This window comes from Entelurus aequoreus, linkage group LG02 (assembly GCF_033978785.1).
Source record: "Entelurus aequoreus isolate RoL-2023_Sb linkage group LG02, RoL_Eaeq_v1.1, whole genome shotgun sequence".
Taxonomy (NCBI): Eukaryota; Metazoa; Chordata; class Actinopteri; order Syngnathiformes; family Syngnathidae; genus Entelurus; species Entelurus aequoreus.
In genome coordinates this window covers 67,226,774-67,253,914 of record NC_084732.1, presented here as the reverse complement: position 1 = coordinate 67,253,914, position 27,141 = coordinate 67,226,774, and the positions used below count along the sequence as shown (strand labels likewise).

The following is a 27,141-nucleotide window of genomic DNA, read 5'->3' as shown; positions in this document are numbered from 1 at the left end:
ACAGGTCGAAAACATCAGGACCTTGACGCATGAAGAAAACAGATAAAATGGCCAAGTTGAGTTGAGTTGAGTTTGAGTTTATTTCGAACATGCAAGCATACAACATGATACATCACAATTTCCAGTTTCTCTTTTCAACATGTTCGAAAAGGAGTAGGAAGAAGCAGAGCTTATTTAATCCTACCCCTTTTCCTTTACATAACAGTTGCTAAAACTTTTGTTCACTTCCTGTTCTCAATTTATTCACAATATACTCCATAAGTAATCACAATAAAAATAAATAAATAAATAATAATTGGTGAAGTAAGTTACATTTCATATGATGAGATAAGTAAGATTATTATGAGAGTGAAATAATGGATGAATTAAATACATTCAGAATGTTTATCATGGTTCTTCTTCTTTGTACTTTGTAAACACTTTAAGTTTGAAGAGTTTCTTGAAGTGGATCATATTAGTACATTGTTTGATTGCTTTGCTTAATCCATTCCATAATTGAATTCCACATACTGATATACGGAAGGTCTTAAGTGTTGTACGTGTATACAAATGTTTTAAATTACATTTCTCTCTAAGATTATATTTCTCCTCTTTTTTTGAGAAGAATTGTTGTATATTCTTTGGTAGCAGGTTATAGTTTGCTCTGTGTATAATTTTAGCTGTTTGCAAATTCACTATGTCGTGGAATTTCAATATCTTTGATTTAATAAATAAAGGATTTGTATGTTCTCTATATCCAACATTATGTATTATTCTTACTGATCTTTTTTGTAACACCGTTAATGAATGAAGTGTACTTTTGTAATTATTTCCCCATATTTCTACACAGTAACTCAGATATGGTAGCACTAGTGAGCAGTAGAGAATATGAAGTGATTTTTTGTCTAAAACATGTTTTGCCTTATTCATTATTGGCGTGTTTCTTGCTACTTTATGTTGTATATTTTTTACATGAGATTTCCAGTTCAATTTATCATCAATCATTATACCTAGAAATTTGGTTTCGTTTACTCTTTCAATTTCTTGTCCGTCTATTTGTATTTGTGTTTGACTTTCTCTTCTACTGTTACCAAATAGCATTATTTTAGTTTTACTGAGATTCAACGATAGTCTGCTCTTGTCAAACCATCTTTTTAATTTGTTCATTTCTTCTGTTATTATTTGTATTATCTTTTGTGTGTTCACTCCTGAACAAAACGCTGTTGTATCATCCGCAAATAATACTAACTTTAAATATTTTGTAACTTTACAAATGTCATTTATATAGAGATTGAATCATTTAGGTCCTAGTATTGATCCCTGAGGTACACCACAGGATATATTTAGCGTTGTAGACGTGTGTTCGCCTAGCTTCACGTATTGTTACCTGTTCGTTAGATAACTTCTTATCCAGTTTAAGACTAACCCTCTAATGCCATATCGTTCTAGTTTTTTGATTAAAATATTGTGATTAATTGTGTCAAATGCTTTAGTTAGATCCATAAAAACTGCTGCCGCACATTTTTTACTATCTATTGCATTGGTAATTTCTTCTGTAATTTCAATTAAAGCCATTGAAGTTGATACATTAGCTCTGTATCCATATTGGTTCTCTTCGAGTATTCTATTTTTATTTATGAAACTCTCTAATCTGTTATTGAACAGTTTTTCAATGATTTTAGAAAATTGTGGAAATAAAGAAACAGGTCTATAATTTGTAAATTGCTGTTTGTCTCCAGTCTTATAAATTGGTGCAACTTTAGCAATTTTCATTTTGTTTGGAAATGTACCTGTTTGAAACGATAGGTTACTAATATACATTAATGGTTCTGAGATCTCTTCAATAACCTTTTTTATCGTTTCCATCTCAATTCCGTTACAAGTGACAAGGGCTGAGGTAGATTGCTTGATTCTTGTGTCCTCCGGAGGACGTTTGTTTGTTTGCATGGGCAGCTCAATCCAACTTTGTACTTTTGATTATTGGTAAATAAACTTTTGTACTAATCTCACTTTTGTTGCTGTTTAAGCTTCGGACAATCCACTACACAAAATTGGCGTCACGAACAGGATGGTCCAGAACGCTGCAGGTCGACAGTCGCTCCCGGTCTCTCTCTCTCAGGCAGACAAAGGTTGCAAGCGAGCATCTAAAAGGTAAGCAATTTTGCTTAATGTGTAAAAGTTGTCTGTCTGGAGAGAACGGGATCGGTAAGACTAATTGCTGAACCTGTTTTTGATAAAAGATAGGTCTAGCCAGGTTCTCCAAAAACAACCTGGAATGGGGTAAATTATGGTTGGATTGAGTTGTTTTATATGTGATTATTTGTCTGTGTGTTTGTTTGAAAACTTGTGATTTCTTGTTTTAACAATAAGGGGATTGTTAATAGAATGTGGGTGGGTGTGGAGTGTTTGAGCACAAACGACTCGGGGCAAATACATTTTCTTAACCTCTCCCTCCTCTGTCATTGTCGGCAGAGGGGGCTTCTTCTGCAAGTACATCAGATTGGCAAAAGTTGGATACAGCTAAATTTAAGGCAGGTTTAACTAACTGGTGTGACATTTGACCCATATAAAATTGTTACGTTTGTGAAAGTGCGACACATCTATGTGGAAGCTGCATGGCCGGGTAAAAAGCCTCATATTAGGTGACCGTTCAGTGACTCCTGTAAAGGAGATCAACTGAGCTGATATTTGTCACAACGTTCTGTTTAATTTGCTGCAGTATAGACACGTGGAGTTCGGGCTCCATATGGTAGAGCCTTGGTGAAACTTGGTGAAACTATATGAAACTGACCAGGCACGATGTACTCTAGGATTGTTGGGTGATTCCCAGTGATTCTACAGCGCCTTAGGCAGTCAGTTAACATATCAAATGTTCTCCAATAAGCACACAAGGTTGGTATTGTCTTATATTTCAGTGAAGTCATCTACAAAAGGTAAGGTTATAGGTGGGTTGCAATCACGTGACCTAGAGGCACAACCGGGCACTTCTGGGTTTCAGGCGATGATCTAAGCCCCATTAGGCTACTGTTTATTAACCTGAATCAGCAAATATAAAATCGATCATGGAAAAACTATTTTAAATGGGATGGAGTGGATTTTTACAGTTTTAAGAAAATATTTCAACCATTTGCAGCTCTAGAGCCCTTGAGCACATGAAGCCTGCTAACTGCAAGTTATGTTCCTCTCACTATCTTTTCTACCTTCAATCTTCTCTGTTCGTGGTCTGAGAGGTCAAAATAGTATTGAAATGTGATTAAAGGTGACCACTCCCAAACAAACCCCACTTCTTGCCCAAAGTCGGCCGGGATATATTCCGATCGATGGATGGGAACTATCATTGCACCATCCATCCATCTTGCTCTTGTTTTGGTCCCTTCTCGTTGGTTATGATGCTTCCACTCTCTCCTTACTGTACCTTTATTTCTTCAAAAGGACCAACAATGTAAGGCACTGTTGTACTATAAAAGTTTATACTGAACCCGAATCAGAACTTCCTGCGCTTTATTTATACAATAAAAAATGAGGTACCTTGAAAATCATGACAAATTACAGTGATACCGCCGTACTGTTCTCTTCTTTAAAGATTCGATTACAAAATTCGAAAAATGTTTGACGAAAGTTTGCCCCAGTTTGACTGGTGAAAGAGTTTCCTTTTTTTAATTATTACCGTAAGAATCGACAATTTTTGTTCACAGTGTTCAGATGATGATACCTTATATTACCAACTGACCAAAGGACAATCATTAAAATACATAACGTAACAGGAATAACCTACCGACCTACACTCCACTGTAAGCCAATTTTGTTTCACAATCGATACCGTTACTCAACGAGACCAATTTTTGGTACTTTTGTGTGTGTTCATATGTTAATAAATGTTAATTAGTTTATTAATAATTTTATAATTTTAATAATATATATATTTTTCATCCATCAGTGAACTGATAATACCTGTGCTGCCCAATTGTCATACATGGATTTCTGACACTTCATAGATTTTGCATGCCATTGAAATTCCAAGACGTTAGATGACTGTAGTGTATTGACTACGGTGTGTTGCCTAGTCAGGAAGCAGTCTTTGCCATTAGGTTGAATGTACCAGTCTGGTCTTTTGTTTCACCTTAAAATGTGTTTATACTGTAAGTATTGTATGTATTACATATTTTCTGTTTGATCGCAATCTGCATCTTAGTTTTAGTTTTGATTACCAAATTTGGAGGTGTTGAAATCACCATGTTAAATGGCTAATGCATATCAGCAAAGCCAATATAAATTAGCATCGAGATGAAGTGAAAAGTGGAGCCTTACTCTCTTGCTTTGTTGGCATGGAAATTTGTAACATTACCTACAGGCAGTTCGGCTGAGTCCACTCTTGAGTGTTTGAGTACTTGTTTCCCTGCCAAGTGTTTAAGATGGTGCCAAGTCTACAACTGGATGTGACGTCACGTGCAACAAACGTATGGAAGTATGGTAGTTTGATTTTACATGACTCGATACGAGGTACATACTTGCCAACCTAGAGATCTCCGAATTCGGAAAATGGGGGGAGGGTGGGGGGTGTATATATTTTCTTATATATATATATATATATATATATATATATATATATATATATATATATATATATATATATATATATATATATATATATATATATATATATATAATAAGCCGTAGTTTTGAAGCAATGCATGATGGGAATCCGGATGTTGTGTGTCAGTGTATTAACGTGCCGGCTGGAATAAACACACGCTGAGAAATAGCTATGTGCCTGCCTACTTTATGGGTTATAGATAAACCTATGGATAACGGAGGCATATATAATGGTCTCCTTTTCAGGTTGTAGAGGACGCTAAAGGCAGTGCCTTTAAGGCACGCCCCCAATATTGTTGTCCGGGTGGAAATCGGGAGAAATTCGGGAGGGACACTGAAATTCGGGAGTCTCCCGGGAAAATCGGGAGGGTTGGCAAGTATGACCTGGTAGTATCGACCGTTTCCGGTCGGTACCTACAGTATTGAAGTACCCATCTCTAATGTCAAATGATGGCCAATAACTAAAGTGACCATTTGGAAATTACAAGACTTTACGATGACGGTTGAATAATTTGGAGAGCAATCGTGCGTTAGGCAGTCCATCCTGTCTGGACACACACAGTGACACAATTAACACCTGTTTTGTCGTCCTCTGGGTATAAGATGCTTGTCTTTGTCTTGACAGGAAGATGAAATGAAATATTGATCCGGATCAATACTGCTTCATTGTGGTCTAGCTTAATCAATATAAGAAAAGGGCGAATGCAAGATGTTTTCTACTCGAGGCACTTCATGCACAGGGTCCACAAATCTGATTCTGACTGGTCAAAACCACACGATTCTCTTATGCCTTGACAGCACATCAAGAATGAGAACAACTTGTTGTTACATTGTATGTCTTAATCAGCTGCTTTTAAAATTATATTGGATCCCTGCCGGGCACTATAGTGCGTATCTGTCTTTTATAAAATGCTCCATACATTTGTTATGTACAAGGTAAATCTGCATTCTTGTCCTCTTGGCCAAAACACATTTCACCACGCCTACTCGGTTGTGATTGGTCAGGTGACTAGGCCAACACAACGCTCCTCCGCTGCTCAGAGCTGGATAGACACGCGCCCCCTGAACAGTTTCCATGTTAATAGTTATTAGCAAAAAGTACAGAAAAATTGGATGACGTTTATCATTGGATGAATATTGAGAGAATATGGGCTTTGTTCACGAAACAGCTGTGCGTGAAGTGACAAAAGCAGAGTAGCCGTGACTGTGTGGTAGGGCTTTAGTTCCCCGGAAAACAAAACATCTTACTTATCTCTGCCTTAATCCAGTTGAGATACACAAGTCTTAGGCCCCCTTTACACTAAGCCGGATAAGGTTAGTAAACACCTCCAGTGTTGCTTTACGGGCAAGTTCTTAAATTTAACTTATGTGAACAATATCCAGCGTTGTGGTATTTCAATTAACAGGAATCCAGTGTGCTGTGGGGCCCTATTGTAGTGAATCACACCTGAGCCATCATAAATTAATCAAATCTTTATTAGACACGTAAACAATGTGATAAATAATGTTTTACATTAACCAAACTAGGGATCTAGATATCTGGTCAGGACATTCCTCACTCTTTTGCCTTCACCTTCATTGTACATTCGTTTTTGGTGACTTTATTTACTGTGGACCAAGACGTTGAGTCCGCGACATACATGGAAGACAATAACTGATACAGTCTGCTTTGCCAGTCCAAATGCATTTGCTGTTTTCCGTAGTTTTCCCTCGACGGCCAGGTAATACAAAGCACAGGCTAACTTTTTTATCACATCCACGGGAGCTCGCATTCTTGTTGTCTCTCCTTCGACAAATGGACAAAGTTTTTCGCTAAGTATAATCACAGCTGACCTGGGCATTCAAAAGTTCTCTTGCCGTCTGATAAGTGTTGTATCCCAAATAGCTGCAATTGCTTTCTCTTAAGGCGGGGGTGTCCAAAGTGCGACCCGGGGGCCATTTGCGGCCCGCAGCTAATTGTTTACCGGCCCGCCACACATTCTGCAAAAATTGCAAAATTGATAATATTGCAAAAATTTAAAAAAACATTTAAAAAAAGTGGAATGAGGTGAAATCTAACAAGAAAAAGTTGCAATGTTGACACAAAGCTGCCATGCAGGCTGTTTTTATTCTTTTGTCTTTGTTTATTTTTCTTTTTTTTGCCATTGCTAAAAAAAAAAAAAGACTAAAAATCTATGTTATAATAAATCATTACTTAAAAAAAAATCACTTTATAATGTTTTATGTGGAAAAAATATTGCATATATTGTGTGGTTGCCATAAAAAAACATCAAAGTTTTATTTGACAAAAGAGCATAATACAAACAAAATAATAGTTCAAACGTAAAATCGACAGATTTATCTGAAGTTGATCTCGTAATTTAAGTGTTAAAAGTAAAAATAACCTAACAAGAATGTATCACTTTATGAGTGGGGGACCTTTTGGATCCCAAATATATTTAGTAGGATTTTATTTAACATTTCACTGTGATTACTCAAAAATATTAAAGATTTAAAATCGATGGTTCCCTGCATTATTGATCTTTTAGGGCTCTAATGACTAAATACTGCATATTTCAGTTTTACTATAAAAAACAAAGTTGATATAGAGATTTACTGTAAGCGTTAAATAAAAAATAATAATAATTTGACTTATTTTTTACATTTTAATAATAATAATAATACCTGGGATTTATATAGCGCTTTTCTAAGTACCCAAAGTCACTTTACATGTAGAACCCATCATTCATTCACACCTGGTGGTGGTAAGCTACTTTCATAGTTACAGCTGCCCTGGGGTAGACTGACGGAAGCGTGGCTGCAATTTGCGCCAACGGCCCTTCCGACCACCACCTATCATTCATCATTCAATTCACCGGTGTGAGTGGCACCAGGGGCAAAGGGTGAAGTGTCCCACCCAAGGACACAACGGCAGCAATTTTTTTTTTGGATGGCAAGAGGCTGGGAGCGAACCTGCAACCCTCAGGTTTCTGGCACGGTTGCTCTACCCACTATGCCACGCCATGACCCTTTATGGTCCCCCGGAGCCCTAAATGTTAAAAAAAAAAAAATCCATATATTTTGTTAAGGTTTGAAAATGAAAAATATCAAAATGGCCCCCGCATGCTTAAATTTCCCCGTGTACGGCCCTCAGTGGAAAAAGTTTGGACACCCCTGTCTTAAGGTATTCATATGTGATTTCCACAAGCATCTGTACACGTAGAGGAAGGAGAAACACGGGCATGTCTGGATGACTCGCCTCCATATTTCCAGTGGTTAGCTCCGAGTTATGTAACCGCTTTATTATGAAGCTGGCTGTGGCGTGTTCTTTCTGACGTCACTTCCTCTCCGAACTCAGTTTGTAAACAATCAATGAGTGTACAAAAATGGGGCTTAGGCTAAATAATTATTCGTTTAAGGGGTTATCCGGCTTAGTGTAGACATAGCCTTACATCTGAAAAAAAAACACTATTGTCTGCCATGTTCACAAAAAGCCACCAACTGTACTCAGCAGCAGTCGTAGATTACCGCTACACACCCGATAAATTGCCAAACATGGATTTTTTTAAAGCTGTGAAATGAGAAATCTAAAAGCTCTTGTAAAATGTTAATAATCTGAGTTCCTGTACCTGGCCATTCACAAGATTTAGGAGTGGCATAGAAGTGAAAGCAGAAATAAGTTAAAAACACACCAACTTCATGATATGGTACTTTTGCATCATGTAGAAAATGAGTACATGATTTTTATACTCATACTGTAGTTGAACATATAGGATAGGGCCCTCTTAGGGTTCTACTAAGACTCACACAAAGTATAAGCACATGTGACTCTCCATCATGCAAATGGTAAACGGTCTGTGTTTATATAGCGCTTTACTATACCTGCACGACACCCAAAGCGCTTTACATTGTATGTCACCCATTCACACACACATTCACACACTGATGGCGTGTATGTATATAAATGTAATGTATATTACATTATTTAAAAATGATCTTTTCTGTATTTTTCGGACAGTAATACACACTTAAAATACTTTCGATTTCTCAAAAACGGCAGTGCGCTTTATAACCCGGTGCGCTTAACGACCTTGAAACTATTTTATTTGGTACATGGTGTGATGATAAGTGTGACCAGTAGATGGCAGTCACACATAAGAGATACGTGTAGACTGCAAGATGACGTCAGTAAACAACACCAAACATTTAGAACATTACGCACGGCGCTCAAAAATCTGTCAAAATGTTTTGGTACAACTTTGGTAAGCGATGAAGCCTCACCGCTTGATGGATTGTTGGAGCATGATGTATGTGCTTCAACATACGGGTATTATTATGGTGTGTGAATAAGGATCTCAAAATCGGACCTATTAGAAGACAAATTATCTGCCGTTTTGTTTTGCAAAATTTAAGCAAAACCAACTTTTTTTACCTTTTGGTACCTGCTAATGTGTATTTGGGATCTGCATAAGTCCTGAAAATCCGCCTTTGTAGTCTGTGCTGACGCCATAGTCAATAAGCTTCTGCTTTTTCTTTATCTTCTTGTTATGGGACAATCATCCGCTTTTGCCATTTCTAATATAAAGTGCCGTAAAGTTCTAACTTATATCTGTCAGTCAGTAGACTCGCTAAAATTACTAAAACTAGCACTTAAAACTACCGGTGTAGTGGATTTACATAATTCACCCACAGAACTTTAGTTATTAGAGAGTTTCGGACAGACGGTTTTTCACGGGACACATATCCGGCGTTGTTATTGCACTAGTGAGCCACGGATGAGGAGATGCTGCTCCATTATTGATTTAAGTAAAGTCTGAATGTCATTAAAGCAGTTAGCTCCATCTTTTGACACTTCTTCCACTCTCGTCCCTGCACGCTACACCGCTACAACAAAGATGACATGTAAAAGACGCTGCCGAAGTGGAGCCATGTAAAAAAAGACCTCACACAAAACGCCGCAACCTGAAGAGACGATCAGAAAGCGACTTGAAGCTGCGGTGTAAAACATAATCTATGCAACATTTTGACCAAAGAACCACCATTACATGTTATGTAGACCAGTGGTCCCCAACCTTTTTGTAACTGCGGACCGGTCAACGCTTGAAAATGTGTCCCACGGACCGGGGGGATTTGATCTACAAACCCCGTTTCCATATGAGTTGGGAAATTGTGTTAGATGTAAATATAAACGGAATACAATGATTTGCAAATCATTTTCAACCCATATTCAGTTGATTATTCTACAAAGACAACATATTTGATGTTCAAACTGATAAACATATTTTTTTTGCAAATAATCATTAACTTTAGAATTTGATGCCAGCAACACGTGACAAATACGTTGGGAAAGGTGGCAATAAATACTGATATAGTTGAGGAATGCTCATCAAATTCTTATTTGGAACATCCCACAGGTGAACAGGCAAATTGGGAACAGGTGGGTGCCATGATTGGGTATTAAAGTAGATTCCATGAAATGCTCAGTCATTCACAAACAAGGATGGGGCGAGGGTCACCACTTTGTCAACAAATGTGTGAGCAAATTGTTGAACAGTTTAAGAAAAACCTTTCTCAACCAGCTATTGCAAGGAATTTAGGGATTTCACCATCTACGGTCCGTAATATCATCAAAGGGTTCAGAGAATCTGGAGAAATCACTGCACGTAAGCAGCTAAGCCCGTGACCTTCGATCCCTCAGGCTGTACTGCATCAACAAGCGACATCAGTGTGTAAAGGATATCACCACATGAGCTCAGGAACACTTCAGAAACCCACTGTCAGTAACTACAGTTGGTCGCTACATCTGTAAGTGCAAGTTAAAACTCTCCTATGCAAGGCGAAAACCGTTTATCAACAACACCCAGAAATGCCGTCGGCTTCGCTGGGCCTGAGCTCATCTAAGATGGACTGATAAAAAGTGGAAAAGTGTTATGTGGTCTGACGAGTTCACATTTCAAATTGTTTTTGGAAACTGTGGACGTCGTGTCCTCCGGACCAAAGAGCAAAAAAAACATCCGGATTGTTATAGGCGCAAAGTTGAAAAGCCAGCATCTGTGATGGTATGGGGGTGTATTAGTGCCCAAGACATGGGTAACTTACACATCTGTGAAGGCGCCATTAATGCTGAAAGGTACATACAGGTTTTGGAGCAACATATGTTGCCATCCAAGCAACGTTACCATGGACGCCCCTGCTTATTTCAGCAAGACAATGCCAAGCCACGTGTTACATCAACGTGGCTTCATAGTAAAAGAGTACGGGTACTAGACTGGCCTGCCTGTAGTCCAGACCTGTCTCCCTTTGAAAATGTGTGGTGCATTATGAAGCCTAAAATACCACAACGAAGACTGTTGAACAACTTAAGCTGTACATCAAGCAAGAATGGGAAAGAATTCCACCTGAGAAGCTTAAAAAATGTGTCTCCTCAGTTCCCAAACGTTTACTGAGTGTTGTTAAAAGGAAAGGCCATGTAACACAGTGGTTAACATGCCCTATCCCAACTACTTTGTCACGTGTTGCAGCCATGAAATTCGATGCGCCCTATGGCCTAAAAATACGGTATATGGTAGACTAAGGGCAAAGTTGTCTGTTATGCTACCTCAATAGAAGCATTTAAGTCCCATCTTAAAACTCATTTGTATACTCTGGCCTTTAAATAGACCCCCTTTTTAGACCAGTTGATCTGCGTTTTTTTTTCTTTTCTGCCCCCCTCTCTCTTGTGGAACGGGGGGCACAGGTCCGATGGCCATGGATGAAGTGCTGGCTGTCCAGAATCGGGACCGGGGGTGGACCGCTCGCCTGTGCATCGGTTGGGGACATCTCTGCGCTGCTGACCCGTCTTGGCTCGGGATGGTCTCCTGCTGGCCCCACTATGGACTGGACTCTCACTATTATGTTAGATCCACTATGGACTGGACTTTCAAAATATTATGGTAGACCCACTCGACGTCCATTGCATCTGGTCTTTCCTAGAGGGGGGGGGGGGTCACCCACATCTGCGGTCTTCTCCAAGGTTTCTCATAGTCATTCACATTGACATCCCACTGGGTGGTGAGTTTTTCCTTACCCTTATGTGGGCTCTGAACCGAGTATGTCGTTGTGGCTTGTGCAGCCCTTTGAGACACTTGTGATTTAGGGCTATATAAATAAACATTGATTGATTGATTGATGTACAGTGTAATCTTTGTGGACGACTCATCAGAGTTGTGTTCTTCTTTAGCATGTACATTCATTCACATCTTGATTATACTTAATAAACAAATGCATTCATTCTGAAGGCTAGTGCTTTGTTTACCGCATTTAAACTGAAACACAATCGGCTGACATAGTTTTTGAGAATCCAATATGGCTTTTCCCAACTCACCTTGGACCACCAAGCGGCCCTGAGCAGTCCTACGAACACGGGTCCCGGGTTTGTTGGCAGCACACACATAAACACCCGAGTGTTGCACACCGACATCAGAAATCATCAAGTTGCCAGTGCCGAGCACTTGGATTCCCTCCACACCGATAGGACGGCCGTCTATAGAGAACAAAAGAAAGCAGTTCGTCAGGTCAGATTGTTGGATCAATTACTGTGTTCAAGTGAGGACCAGTAAGCGCTACAGTATGTACACACTGTATGTGAGTTTCCACGCAACCAAAAATGAATAATTACTTCAACCAAGATCGTTATGTTTTTATCAGCATGGCTCAGCTTGTGGAAAACCTTTGGTGTGGATTTAATGAAACATGTGAACTTCCTAATTTTCGTCCAATTAAAGCGTGTCTTCATGTAAATGCAGAAAATATGTTAATTATGAGAACGCCAACAATACTGGGACAAGGATAACCAAACAAAATAATTTAGCACTCGTAATGCCATTCATCAAGACTGAAACTGTTCTGTGGTCGCAGTTTTGTGTCTATATTTAGCACATCTAGAATGTCCTTGCAAACTGGCACAGTAACGCACAAAGACAGAGGAGAGAACAAATAAACAACAGACAATTGAGAGATAGAGAATCATCCGTCTGTGTGTGTGTCAACATATTTGAACTATCAAAAATACACATTTTAATTGTATTGTCTATGCAGCAATATACTTTTATAATTGTATAGCTGCAATGTGTATAGTAATAATTATTATTCTTGGTGTTTGCTGGCATTTTTTAAACAACATTTGTTTTTTCATATTGAAAATATGCCATTTTAATATATCTCATATATGAAAAATCATCTTGCAATATGCATTTCTCCAGGATCCAGACGCACCATCACAACACTGCAGCACCAACGCCACCCAGAGCACAACATCAGCATGCTAAAAGTAGGTTTTGTTGTCTCGATCACACTTCTATATAGCCTATAAAAGGTGGCACATATTATATATGTGTGCTGCATGTCAACAACATGACAAAATGCTACAGGTTAAAGCATATGTCATAAATGTGTACAAAAATGAGTTCCCCCATGGTGACAGCCGGTATACACTCAAAAACCTAATTTAAGGCCTACTGAAATGAATTTTTTAAATTTAAACGGGGATAGCAGATCCATTCTATGTGTCATACTTGATCATTTCGCGATATTACCATATTTTTGCTGAAAGGATTTAGTATAGAAAAATGACGATAAAGTTCGCAACTTTTGGTCTCTGATAAAAAAAAGCCTTGCCCCTACCGGAAGTAGCGTGACGTCACCGGAGGAAGGGCTGCTCACATTTTCCCATTGTTTTCAGTGCAGTGAGAGAGATTCGGACCGAGAAAGCGACGATTACCCCATTAATTTGAGCGAGGATGAAAGATTCGTGGATGAGGAACGTGAGAGTGAAGGACTAGAGTGCAGTGCAGGACGTATCTTTTTTCGCTCTTACCGTAACTTAGGTACAAGGGCTCATTGGATTCCACACTTTCTCCTTTTTCTATTGTGGATCACAGATTTGTATTTTAAACCACCTCGGATACTATATCCTCTTGAAAATGAGAGTCGAGAACGCGAAATGGACATTCACAGTGACTTTTATCTCCACGACAATACATCGGTGAAGCACTTTAGCTACTGAGCTAACATGATAGCATCGGGCTTAACTGCATATAGAAACAAAACAAATAAGCTCCTGACTGGAAGGATAGACAGAAGATCAACAATACTACCAAACTCTGGACATGTAACTACACGGTTAATGCTTTCCAGCTTGGTGAAGCTTAACAATGCTGTTGCTAACGACACCATAGAAGCTAACTTAGCTACGGAACCTCGACAGAGCTATGATAAAAACATTACCTCTGCACCTACGCCAGCTTTCTACTGCTCATCACGACACGTGCTCACCTGGGTTCCAGCGATCGACGGTACGACGAAGGAGTTCACCCGATCGGCGGCCCGGAGACGGAGGAAGTCAAGGTGAGGTCGGCGGCAAGCGCGTCTGCTATCCATCTCAAAGTCCTCCTGGTTGTGTTGCTGTAGTCCGCCGCTAATACACCGATCCCACCTACAACTTTCTTCTTTGCAGTCTCCATTGTTCATTAAACAAATTGCAAAAGATTCACCAACACAGATGTCCAGAATACTGTGGAATTTTGAGATGAAAACAGAGCTTTTTGTATTGGATTCAATGGGCTCCGAATACTTCCGCTTCAACCGTTGACGTCACGCGCAAACGTCATCATATCGAAACGTTTTCAGCCGAAAGTTTGCCGGTAAATTTAAAATTGCACTTTATAAGTTAACCCGGCCGTATTGGCATGTGTTGCAATGTTAAGATTTCATCATTGATATATAAACTATCAGACTGCGTGGTCGGTAGTAGTGGGTTTCAGTAGGCCTTTAAAATAAAGCGGTATGCACTAATTTTGCAGTTGTTATCAATCATTCACATCGTCTTAATAAATCCCCTGCAACACGCACACTAATAGTACAATTTTATAGTTTGCACACACTATTTAGTAATAATAATGTAAATTACATGTTTATTGGGCTCTTGTTTTAAACTTAATTAAATACATTTCCCCCCCAAAAAGTATAACATATATTTAGTAAAAAAATAAACTGTCAATTAGACTGATATGTTGCATAGAACAATAACGCCATTTTACCTGCTTTTATTTTTAAAAGCCTGCAGGAAACACCATTATTAGATATTTAACCACCATGATGATGTCAGAAACTAACTTTGATTTCTAATCTTAGATATATACACAATTCCCACCGCCACTACCCCATCCCCTTCTCCCCTCTGCACTTTCTGCACTTACAAGATAAGTTCCCACTTCCTAATGCTAGTCTCAGCCCGAACAAAGACTTAAGGCTGTCTCTGATATTAGCTAAGGGGCCTAGGGGGCATTTTAATCCCTTTTCGACTTCAATGCATGTTAGGTCCACATTTCATGTGTTAAAAGACCAGGCAGAAAATGAAGACTGTGCTTGACTCTTGCAGAGACAGGAGGCTCACACGGTCACCAATATCAACCATCCTTTTTATAATTGAGCTTTCAAAAACAAACATTGGTTGAAATGAATAAAAAATATAACTTTTCAGTTTATATACACCGTAGATAACACCATTTGTTACTTTCTGAGACCATCTCAGACTCCAATCAATGGTAAAAACTGAACCGAAAGTCATTAACTCGAACCACAAGCTCACTTACAGTGCACTCAACCCAAACACAAGGCATGCTGGGAAGTCAAACATGTCCTTATTTCCTGCAGATGTGACGCCACCAACTTTGAGTACAAGGTAACGTGTTGAAGAAGTGTATGCTTGAGCTTTCCAGCATGCCTTGTGTACGTGTTGATTGCACTGAGAGTCAGATAGGGGTTCATTTGTGCTGTGTGGTTAAGTTAAAAATAAAGTATACAGTATAGTTGTATTGGTTTACGCAAAGTCCTCTGATATTATCTACAGTAGCAGTTGCTGTAGGACAGACCCCCAAAACCGGCTGCTCTAAACAGAGCTGTTTATAGAGGGTTTTAAGTGTGCAATAATGGTGTCTTCCATTTGTACTAGTGAGTCGAAATTTCCGAGTTCCTTGACAGAAATTCAACGGGAACGCCCCTCGATTTTTGAAAGTATTAGCAATAATATAGCAAACAAGGTACAGATAGTAAACAAGCGCTGGTGAAATAACATCAGGCGCCGGTGAAATAACATCAGATAACCACAACATTTTATACTCTGGAGGAGATAAACACCAAAGAGGATTTGGAGTCATTTTGGATCCCAAATGTTCGAAGGCAAGGTTTTATGGGCAATTCCAGACAGAGTGCTTGTTGTTCAACTTGGAGGAACACCCTTTGACATTGGTCTCATACAAGCTTATCCACCAACAGCAGACCAAGAAGAGGGAGAGATTAAGAAATTCTATAAAGACCTAGAAATGTAAAACAGCCAATTTAAATCACAGGACATCAAGATTATAATGGCAGACTTTAATGCAAAAGTTGGTAAAGAACGCATCAGGTGATCACCTCCCAGTTAGACCAGACATGAAAGTGAGACTTAAAAACATCCATAAATATAAAATAACTCCGATCCATCGCATTTTAAAACAGGACCAAGATTTTTGAATTAATTTTGCTACATCAGTGTCAAACAAATTTGAAATGTTAAACACATTTACAAATGCAGAAGACAGATAGAAAATGATGCAAGAATATATAAACCAAACCACGGAAAAAACTTGTTGCTGTTACTAAATGTAAACCACGCAAAAAATTAATGACTCAAAAAATTATTGATTTAATGGACACATTAGAGTATCAAAACAAAACAAAAGTTAGTATAACAAATTGGATACACTTACAAAAAAGAAATGCAACATGGCTAAAGAAGTCTGGATAAACTCACAATGCAAACAAATAGAACAACACAAGGACACTGATAGCAAGTGCATGCACCAAAAGATCAAATAAGTCAACGGGACGCAGGGGCCCTCAAAGTCAGGATGCATCAAATCAAAGGAAGGCAACGTACTAATGGATAAGAAAGACATTCTGTCAAGATGGTCAGAATATATTGAAGATCTATTCCATGACGACCGGGGCCCACCTCCAACTATAACAAAAAACATGGAAGGCCCACCCATGAAGTGAAAAATGCTATGTCCAAAATGAAACATGGTAAAGCGGATGGACCAGATAAAATACCAACTGAAGTCGTAGAAGAACTCGAAAAATTGGAACATCAGAGCTGACGAAATTGTGTAACATCATTTACGACGAAGGGCAAATTCCACCAGATATAAAAACATCTATTTTAAGATTAAGATTAAAGTACCAATGATTGTCACACACATTTGTATTACTTTGCCAAATAAACCAGGAGCCACAGACTGTTATCAACATAGATTGATACGCCTCATACCACCAAAATTACAGTACTTAGAGTTCTTAGTGTACTGCTGGCCAGAGCAAGGAATACGTTACAACCAAGCTTTCGGCCACGCAATTCGGAATTCTCCCGGACCAGGGCACCCTAAATGTTATATTGTATGTTACTGGAAAGATCAATAGAAGTGCGAGCGGATTTATACCTGTGTTTTATAGGCTATTCAAAAGAATTTGATAAAGTGAAACCCTTTCCAAAGATAGAATGAACTGGATATTGATAGGAAATACCTAAGGATTATCAGAAATATGTACTGGGAACAAGAAGCAGCAGTCTGAATTGATGGTGAATGCAGTCAATTTAAAGCCATTCAAAGGGGTATTCGACAAGGTTGTGTACTATCTCCAGATCTGTTTAACATCTACTACATCAATCATCAAAATGGAATAAAAGTTGAAGGGATGAATGTTAACAACCTCAGGAATGCAGATGACACTGTGGTGGTAGTGGCAGACTCTAAAGAAACGCTACAGAACATCCTGAACACAGTAGTAGCCCACAGTGAAGCAAACGGATTGGCTCTAAACCTCAACAAAACCTAATGCATGACAGTTTCCAAGAAACCACATCTACCTGCATGTAACATCACATGCAACAACAACAACATAAAAAAGTGGATCAATTCAAATACCTCGGCATCACAGTAACATCTAATGGTAGATGTGAAAAAGAGATAAACAAATGGATTTCCATGTCAAAAGACAGCTTCAACAAAATGAGTTTTATATTTACAAATAGAAACGTCTCAATTGACACCAAACTCAGAGTCCTTAAAACGTATGTATGGTCTGTCCTACTTCACGATTGTAAATGACCACTGAGAAAATTAGAGACAACTGAAATGTGTTTCTTCAGAAAAATACTCTGTATGTCATGGACTGAAAAGAAAAGTAATTAAGAGGTATTGGCATGGGCAAAAACAAGAAGATCTCTTATTGCAACGATTCGAAAGAGGCAGCTGAAACTCCTCGGACATATCATTAGGCACTCAGCATCAAGGGTTGGAATTGGGGGTTCAATCACCAAAGATGATTCCCGGGTGCGGCCACAGCTGCTGCTCACTGCTCCCCTCACCTCCCAGGGGGTGAGGGTGATGGGTCAAATGCAGAGGATAATCTCACCACACCTAGTGTGTATGTGACAATCATTGGTACTTTTAAGAGACAGCTTAGAAAAGCTGATGTTAACAGGAATTTTAGTATGAAAGAAAGCTCCAGGTCGACAAAGAACAACATATGTCAACAGCCTAAGAAATGTTATCGGAAACATCAATAATATATAATTTATACAATATAAAACTCATACATAGGGCGGACAAGGTAAAGATAGTAAACACACCCTAACTGCACTTTTTTATTTTATTTTGCCTATCATTCACAATCCTTATGGGAGACAAGAACACACATCTTTTTTTTTTTAATGCATTCTAATGCGTAAATAAACGTAAATAAAAGTCAGCTAACAATGGAGCTAATGGGAGCCATGACATCATTCCACCTATCACGCCCATTAAACCCACTAAAACAGAAAAAGCGCCAACAATACTCCATTTACATTTTGTGACCTAAATATTAACCAAGTATTAGCAATATTATTATAAATACTAACATAAAGGACTTATTTTTAGCGGTGAATTGATCACAGAGAGTTGATGCATCACCTGTGAGCTGTGAGCTGTTGAAAGTTAATTCCACATTATACATCATGCCTCTCACCTGGATAGTAAAAGGAAAAGTTGGTCAACTTTGACAGCCAAGTTAGACCCGGCGATGGCGAGAAAGACACGAAAAGATGCCCGTTTGCGCCCACCATTTTTTTAAATGTTTACCCTTTGCGAGGATTATGATTAATGCTTCATCTAAACAGGAAGATATGAACATCGCATCAGTCGTCATCCCAGTGAGAGCAGATATTGTACAGTAAGTGTTTCTTTTATCATGTTTGTTGTCTCTCATGAAGTCTGCTACGACTAGTAGTATTGTTGTTGAAGGAAAAAGTGACCATTGTTATGTGTTTATAAAATGAATGTGCCGCTGCATGCTTAAAATGAACAAAATACGTAAATATTACATGTTATTATGAATGTGCCTGTTACTACATTAGAGGCCTACTGAAACCCACTACTACCGACCACGCAGTCTGTTAGTTTATATGTCAATGATGAAATCTTAAGATTGCAACACATGCCAATACGGCCGGGTTAACTTATAAAGTGCAATTTTAAATTTCCCGCTAAACTTCCGGTTGAAAACGTCTATGTATGATGACGTATGCGCGTGGAGTCAATCGTTGAAACGGAAGTAATCTGACCCCATTGAATCCAATACAAAAAGCTCTGTTTTCATCTCAAAATTCCACAGTATTCTGGACATCTGTGTTGGTGAATCTTTTGCAATTTGTTTAATGAACAATGAAGACTGCAAAGAAGAAAGTTGTAGGTGGGATCTGTGTATTAGCGGCGGACTACAGCAACACAACCAGGAGGACTTTGAGATGGATAGCAGACGCGCTATCCGCCGACCTCACCTTGACTTCCTTCCGTCTCCGGGCCGCCGACCGCATCTATGATCGTCGCTCCGTCGATCGCTGGAACGCAGGTGAGCACGGGTGTTGATGAGCAGATGAGGGCTGGCGTAGGTGGATAGCTAATGTTTTTAGCATAGCTCTGTGAGGTCCCGTTGCTAAGTTAGCTTCAATGGCGTCGTTAGCAACAGCATTGTTAAGCTTCGCCAGCCTGGAAAGCATTAACTGCGTAGTTACATGTCCATGGTTTAATAGTATTGTTGATTTTCTGTCTATCCTTAAGGTCAGGGTTTATTTCTTTTGTTTCTATCTGCATTTAAGCCCGATGTGCTATCACGTTAGCTCCGTAGCTAAAGAGCTTCGCCGATGTATTGTCGTGGAGATAAAAGTCACTGTGAATGTCCATTTCGCGTTCTCGACTCTCATTTTCAAGAGGATATAGTATCCGAGGTGGTTAAAAATACAAATCCGTGATCCACAATAGAAAAAGGAGAAAGTGTGGAATCCAATGAACCCTTGTACCTAAGTTACAGTCAGAGCGAAAAAAGATACGTCCTGCACTGCACTCTAGTCCTTCACTCTCACGTTCCTCATCCACGAATCTTTCATCCTCGCTCAAATTAATGGGGTAATCGTCGCTTTCTCCGTCCGAATCGCTCTCGCTGCATTGTAAACAATGGGGAAATGTGAGGAGCCTTTCAACCTGTGACGTCACGCTACTTCCGGTACAGGCAAGGCTTTTTTTATCAGCGACCAAAAGTTGCAAACTTTATCGTCGATGTTCTCTACTAAAACCTTTCAGCAAAAATATGGCAATATCGCGAAATGATCAAGTATGACACATAGAATGGATCTGCTGTCCCTGTTTAAATAAAAAAAAATCATTTCAGTAGGCCTTTAAATACTGTATTTACTTACAGCATGTATACAAAACATTGATTCAGGTTTATTGGAGGTTTTTTAGAGAGCTTTATAGGCACAATGGACCGACTTCCCTTGACTCCGTTGCTAATTGACTTTTGCCAGCCTTTATTTACGAGTTAGATTGTACTAAAATAGTGTTCTAGTCTTCCCTTTTAGGTATGAACTGTCAAGGACCGACTCAACAAACGGGACGGTCGGGCATTACTCTGGTAGAAACACACATGACACTTGTTGTCACCTCTGACCTCTCCAGCCCATCACGCAAATACATCCTTGTGTAAAGAGACACCTACAAAAGTCTGCTCTCCAAGGTTAACTATTAACAACTAACAATATCAATACATTATTTCATTAAACTACTGTAGTTGTTTGCGGTGCCTGCTATTGTAATGTTTTTCCACACAATATTTCTGATCTAAAAGTGTGTGTTTTTTTTATTTTTTTATGCATGTTACATATTAAAATGGTGGTGTTTAGGGAGGGACAAACACAGATGAAATTGATTTCAATTCATTTCAATGAGCGGGGCTGATTTGAGATACGAGTGTTTTGAGTTACAAGCTCTGTCATGAATTGATTAACGTGGACCCCGACTTAAACATGTTGAAAAACGTATTCGGGTGTTACCATTTAGTGGTCAATTGTACGGAATATGTACTGTACTGTGCAATCTACTAATAAAAGTTTCAATCAATCAATCAATCAAATGGAACGCAATGTGCTGCTAATAAGTTGAGGTACTACTACTGTATATTGTTAGAAACTCTTTAAACATTTAAAAATTGACCTAAGCCTGACAAGAGTCAGCAAAACCTAAGTTGCCTCCTGTAAATCGAGAAACACATTTTACTTGTTTTTTTTCAAAAAAGTTGCAATCTTGTATTGATTAGTGAATGGAAAATTAGCCTCAACAATGTGTTGATGAATGACTCTATTATTTCTCAGGGTCTGGCATCTTGGTGTTTTTAATTCCTTTTTTTTCTCTACGTTTCCATCATTAACGACTAACTAGGGAACAGTCCAGCTTGTTCTTTTTGCTCTTTTCACTGCTATTTCTTCTGTTCTCACTTCCCTTTGCCAGGAAGTAATTAACTTAGTGTCAGAAAAGAAAGCACCGGTGCTAGCAGGGTGTGGTGCAGCTCAATGAATAGCAGCAAACAAACTCCGGCATTAGGCGGAGACTGATGTGAAACTGTTAGATTCATTCCCAGCCTCCCTGTGGTAATTTAATACGTACAAATCCATCGTGTTAGCATTTCATTCTGAAGACATTGTGCAAGATTGAACCGTCAATGTGATTATGCTCCCACATCTTGAGGGGAGGGGCACCGGTTTATATTTGGAGCAGCACATCAGATTTGATAAATGGTAAGGAAAACAGATGCCACATTGAAGAATTGATAAAGACATTCGTGAGTGATAGTCACAAATAAAAATATGCACTGAGGGAGGCGAAAACTAATTGCTTATGCCTCAGCCCGGCATAGCAATTATTCTCCAAGATCACATCTGTTTTCTAGGGCTTCATGAGGAGAGGAGGCATGCACTTACCAACATGATGTTAGCTTATTCCTTAGGTGGTTTGCGTTCCCATTGCATCATGGAGTGTACACAGAACAAAACTGTACTACAGGAGCTCTTTTGTGTCTTTATTTAGTACATCTCGAAAGGACGTGCAAAATGGGGGCAATCACGCTGCAGCTCCGTCCTACGTTTGCTTGTCAACATACATGGACTGTCAAAAATAAACATTTGAGATATACTCTCTATTCAGCAATATTATTTTATAATTTCGTAGCTGCTGGATGACTTAAAGGCCTACTGAAATGAGATTTTCTTATTCAAACGGGGATAGCAGATCCATTCTATGTGTCATACTTGATCATTTCGCGATATTGCCATATTTTTGCTGAAAGGATTTAGTAGAGAACATTGACGATAAAGTTCGCAACTTTTGGTCACTGATAAAAAAGCCTTGCCTGTACCGGAAGTAGCGTGACGTCACAGGTTGTGGAGCTCCTCACATCTGCACATTGTTTACAATCATGGCCACAAGCAGCGAGAGCGATTCGGACCGAGAAAGTGACGATTTCCCCATTAATTTGAGCGAGGATGAAAGATTTGTGGATGAGGAAAGTGAGAGTGAAGGATTAGAGGGCAGTGGAAGCGATTCAGATAGGGAAGATGCTGTGAGAGGCGGGTGGGACCTGATATTCAGCTGGGAATGACTAAAACAGTAAATAAACACAAGACATATATATATACTCTATTAGCCACAACACAACCAGGCTTATATTTAATATGCCATAAATGAATCCCGCATAACAAACACCTCCCCCCTCCCGTCCATATAACCCGCCAATACAAATCAAACACCCGCACAACACACTCAATCCCACAGCCCGAAGTACCGTTCACCTCCCCAAAGTTCATACAGCACATATATTTCCCCAAAGTTACGTACGCGACATGCACATAGCGGCACGCACGTACGGGCAAGCGATCAAATGTTTGGAAGCCGCAGCTGTGTACTCACGGTAGCGGGTATCCAACTCAAAGTCCTCCTGGTAAGAGTCTCTGTTGTCCCATCTCCACAAGCATGTGTATCCAACTCAAAGTCCTCCTGGTAAGAGTATCTGTTGTCCCAGGCCAATGGTAAAGCTTGACTGTCATCGTTCGGGAATGTAAACAATGAAACATAGGCTATGTGTTTGTGTTGCTGCAGCCGGCCGCTTATACACCGCTTCCCTCCTACAGCTTTCTTCTTTGCTATCTCCATTGTTCATTAAACAAATTGCAAAAGATTCACCAACACAGATGTCCAGAATACTGTGGAATTTTGCGATGAAAACAGACGACTTAATAGCTGGCCACAATGCTGTCCCAAAATGTCCGCTACAATCCGTGACGTCACGCGCAAACGTCATCATACCGAGACGTTTTCAGCAGGATATTTTGCGGGAAATTTAAAATTGCACTTTACTAATCTAACCCGGCCGTATTGGCATGTGTTGCAATGTTAAGATTTCATCATTGATATATAAAGTATCAGACTGCTTGGTCGGTTGTAGTGGGTTTCAGTAGGCCTTTAAGGGATTGATTAAAACAAATTCAATTGATGCGATTTGGTGTCTGCTGGTGTTTCTAAATGACGTTTGTTTTTTCATATAGGAGATAATTCTAACATATCTCTAACATGAAAAAAACAACTTCTTGCAATATGCATTTTCTTTCATCTGCGACATTCTAGCGCACGCTCGCCGTTAATGCCAGCATCTTTCATGAGCACATCTTCAGTGCACTAAAAAAGTTGGTTCCATTGTAGATGCACTGCGGGAATTCTTTTAAAAGGGCCAGAAACATTGGTAAATGTCTGCTGCATGTTTCAAAAATTAGCAACATGCCACAGTTAGGAGTATGATAACATGAATGTGCAGTAAAATAAGTACTTCCATGGTAAAAGACACTTTTATTACTCTTTCTCTCTTGGCTCTTGGCAAGGGCGGCCGCGCTCCCTCCCCTTACCGTGTTTGCCCTGCTTGCCTCTTTGTCTCATCCTGTCTTGTTTAACTTTCTTGTTTCCTCTTTTTGCACTGCTCTCCAAAATCTAACCAATGGAATTGATCAACCTCTCAACAAAATTGACAAGATCCGGGTTCAGGAGAACCTGCCTGTCCTGTCGGAACGGTTGTTGCGAGACACACGCCGGACTCTTGGGAGAAGAGGAGTGCCTGACGACCCTCGCAGTCGAGGATGTTGACGTTATCTACCTATTCAGAATCATGATAACGGGGCATCTGCTGATTGGAGTAATCGTTGCCCTGATGTATCGACAAATCGGAAGATGCTGGCAGCCATTTAAAGTATTCCAAAGTTGCCACAAATGATCGGAGGATGCGGGCAGAACTGTGAACACTCAAACTTTTATTATTCTGGACAACATCAGACCGTTTGCCCTGTAGGATGAATTTGAGGACCAGAAATAGACAATTAGAGTAAAAAGTTTAAAATTATTTTTTGCTCGCTCAATCACAACCATTCTAATCTTGATTGTTTTCCCTGGCTGCGACGTGGCAAGGTCGTTGCTTCAAGATTCCCCTCCAACACATTGCAGCAAAGACAAATCAAAACCTGGAAAGATAAACTATGTTCCTTTGCCACCGTCTGCAGAACAACTCTAGGCCTACAGTCTTAACACACACTGTTGGCCTTGGCAACATATGCGCACATACCCCCACCCCCACCCCACGCCTTTCCTATCGCTTCACCCTACGTGGTATGACGAACAACGGAGCAGCGCCCCTAGTAACTGGCAGCTTCGGGCCCGATGCCTGTTGCAAGTCTTGTGGTTTCTGTGTCAACATGAGTATATGTGCTTATCAAGTTTTTTTTCTGTGCCCCAGTTTGTGCCCCTCCTTCAACCCCCCATAAAGGAGCCTAGTCTAAGATCGACTTGTTTTACTTATCCTCCACCAGCGCCTACCTTTTTCCCACGTCGTAAGTGCCGATTCGTCACCATTCCTGTTCCGTTCCTGTTTGTCTAATCTTGAATAGGTTTGCGGTGAAAATTGAATTTGATTTTACTTGTGCAATGACCTTAAAGAGCATACCATAACATACATGAAAAAAACAAATTTACATAGGGCGGTTTACATCACTAATCAATTGCACACACAGTCTTAGTAGATCACACGCAACATGTCCACTAACAGTACACACAATTTTTTAGTTTGCTGTTTAGCGTCTGGTATTTGGATCTTAGTAGATCAGGCCCATTGTAACACAAACATTTTGCGCACCAAATTAAAATAACACCTATCCTTCTAAGTAGGGCTGCACAATTATTCACAAGTTAATTATGATCACGATTTTGGTTGCCATGAGTGTGATTTTTAGTGATATTCAATCAATCAATCAATCAATCAATCAATCAATCAATTAACATTTTTCTTATATAGCCCTTAATCACAGATGTCTCAAAGGGCTGCACAAGCCACAACAACATCCTCGGCTCAGATCCCACATCAGGGCAAAAAAAACTCAACCCAATGGGAACGAGTTTGCCATTTTGTTAATTATGTTCTAATCAGTATTGCTTGTATTCCGACACGTGACTTTTTACCGGAAATGAAAAAAATAATGGTCAACCAAGCCAAGATGACTGTTGCAAGCAGCAAGCAGCAAGCATCAAGCAGCAAGCAGCAAGCAGCAAGCAGCGCGGAAACTATCTGAGTACGCAAGGAGCCTCGATCTTCCTGCAAAAAGAAAATATGAGCCAAACAATATATATATTATAATATATTATACTTTAAAAAAAAAAGATTTGTTGCATGATCCCAAGGATTATACGTCGGTATTGTTTCTAGACCAGGGGTAACCAACGCGGTGCCCGCGGGCACCAGGTAGCCCGTAAGGACCAGATGAGTAGCCCGCTGGCCTGTTCTAAAAATAGCTCAAATAGCAGCACTTACCAGTGAGCTGCCTCTATTTTTTTAAATTTTATTTATTTACTAGCAAGCTGGTTTCGCTTTGCTCGACATTTTTAATTCTAAGAGAGACAAAACTCAAATAGAATTTGAAAATCCAAGAAAATATTTTATAGACTTGGTCTTCACTAACTGACAAAGAAACAGATAACAGATTTGGTGTCCAGTTCAAAGTGTGACATGATTTATTTAAAAATTTGAGAGTTTACTTTTGTGTTTTACATGAGTTATTATTTGTACAAACATGGTGCAAAGTAATTCATGATTTGTTAAAAAATGTTAGTGGCTAGCTAGTTAAAATGGGATATTGTGATTTCACAAGACTGTCTTAGAAGTGATCATTTGAAAATGTTCAATTTGAAAAATGTGCACTTAGAGATAATATAAAAATAAAGTGTTGCATATTGATATTTATCTGTTTCTATATATATTTATTGTGAGAAATCATTAAGATGATCAGTGTTTCCACAAAGATAAATATAATTAATTATTAATAATAACATAGAGTTAAAGGTAAATTGAGCAAATTGGCTATTTCTGGCAATTTATTTAAGTGTGTATCAAACTGGTAGCCCTTCGCATTAATTAGTACCCAAGAAGTAGCTCTTGGTTTCAAAAAGGTTGGTGACCCCTGTTCTAGACATATCGAACTATCTTGTGCTCCAGACGTCATTCTACATGACAAAACAGATGAAAACTTAGAAAAGCACGGAGGCCTACAACTTCTTTTTGTGTGACTGGGTCAAAGAAATTGGTAATAAGACTCTCCCGGATAAATTATGCATCGTTTTTTGATCGGGTAAGGTTCCATTTCATGATTTAAAAGGTGATCATGCGAGGACGCATCCATGTGAACAAACGATGACACACGGGACTGCATATCCATTTAACCAATAATTCCTGACTCATCATAATTGATTTTTGTCCCGTTGTCACATATACTTTGACTTATTTGTGTACAAAATAAACAAGAGGGGAGACATAGAACCTTTCCTGACAAAGTAGCTGATGCAAGTATCTGTTTGTTAAAAATTTAAATACAAACAATATCAAGAAAATACTTCAATGAGAACTACTAAACGAGTAAAGTATATTGAAAAATATATCAAAACAATCTTGACAAAGTGATTCCTGCAAACTTGTGCGTTCTTCGACTCCGCTTGCTCCCTTGGACTAGAGCAGACCTGGGCCAATTAAAGCCCGCGGCCACATGCGGCCCGTTAAGCTTTTCAATCTGGCCCGTCGGACATTCCCAAATAATTTTTTTAGATGTTTAAGATGGAAAGT

General features: G+C 39.2%; 1 protein-coding gene across 2 annotated transcripts in view; it reads right to left on the bottom strand.

The window, feature by feature from the left end:
- Positions 1-27,141, bottom strand: part of igdcc3 (immunoglobulin superfamily, DCC subclass, member 3) — a 290,154-nt gene that overhangs the window by 73,964 nt on the left and 189,049 nt on the right. For both annotated transcript variants that reach the window (XM_062030995.1, XM_062031005.1), the window contains one exon: positions 11,915-12,073. In XM_062030995.1, the coding sequence (XP_061886979.1) occupies positions 11,915-12,073 (159 nt within the window). The remainder of the gene's footprint in view (positions 1-11,914; positions 12,074-27,141) is intronic.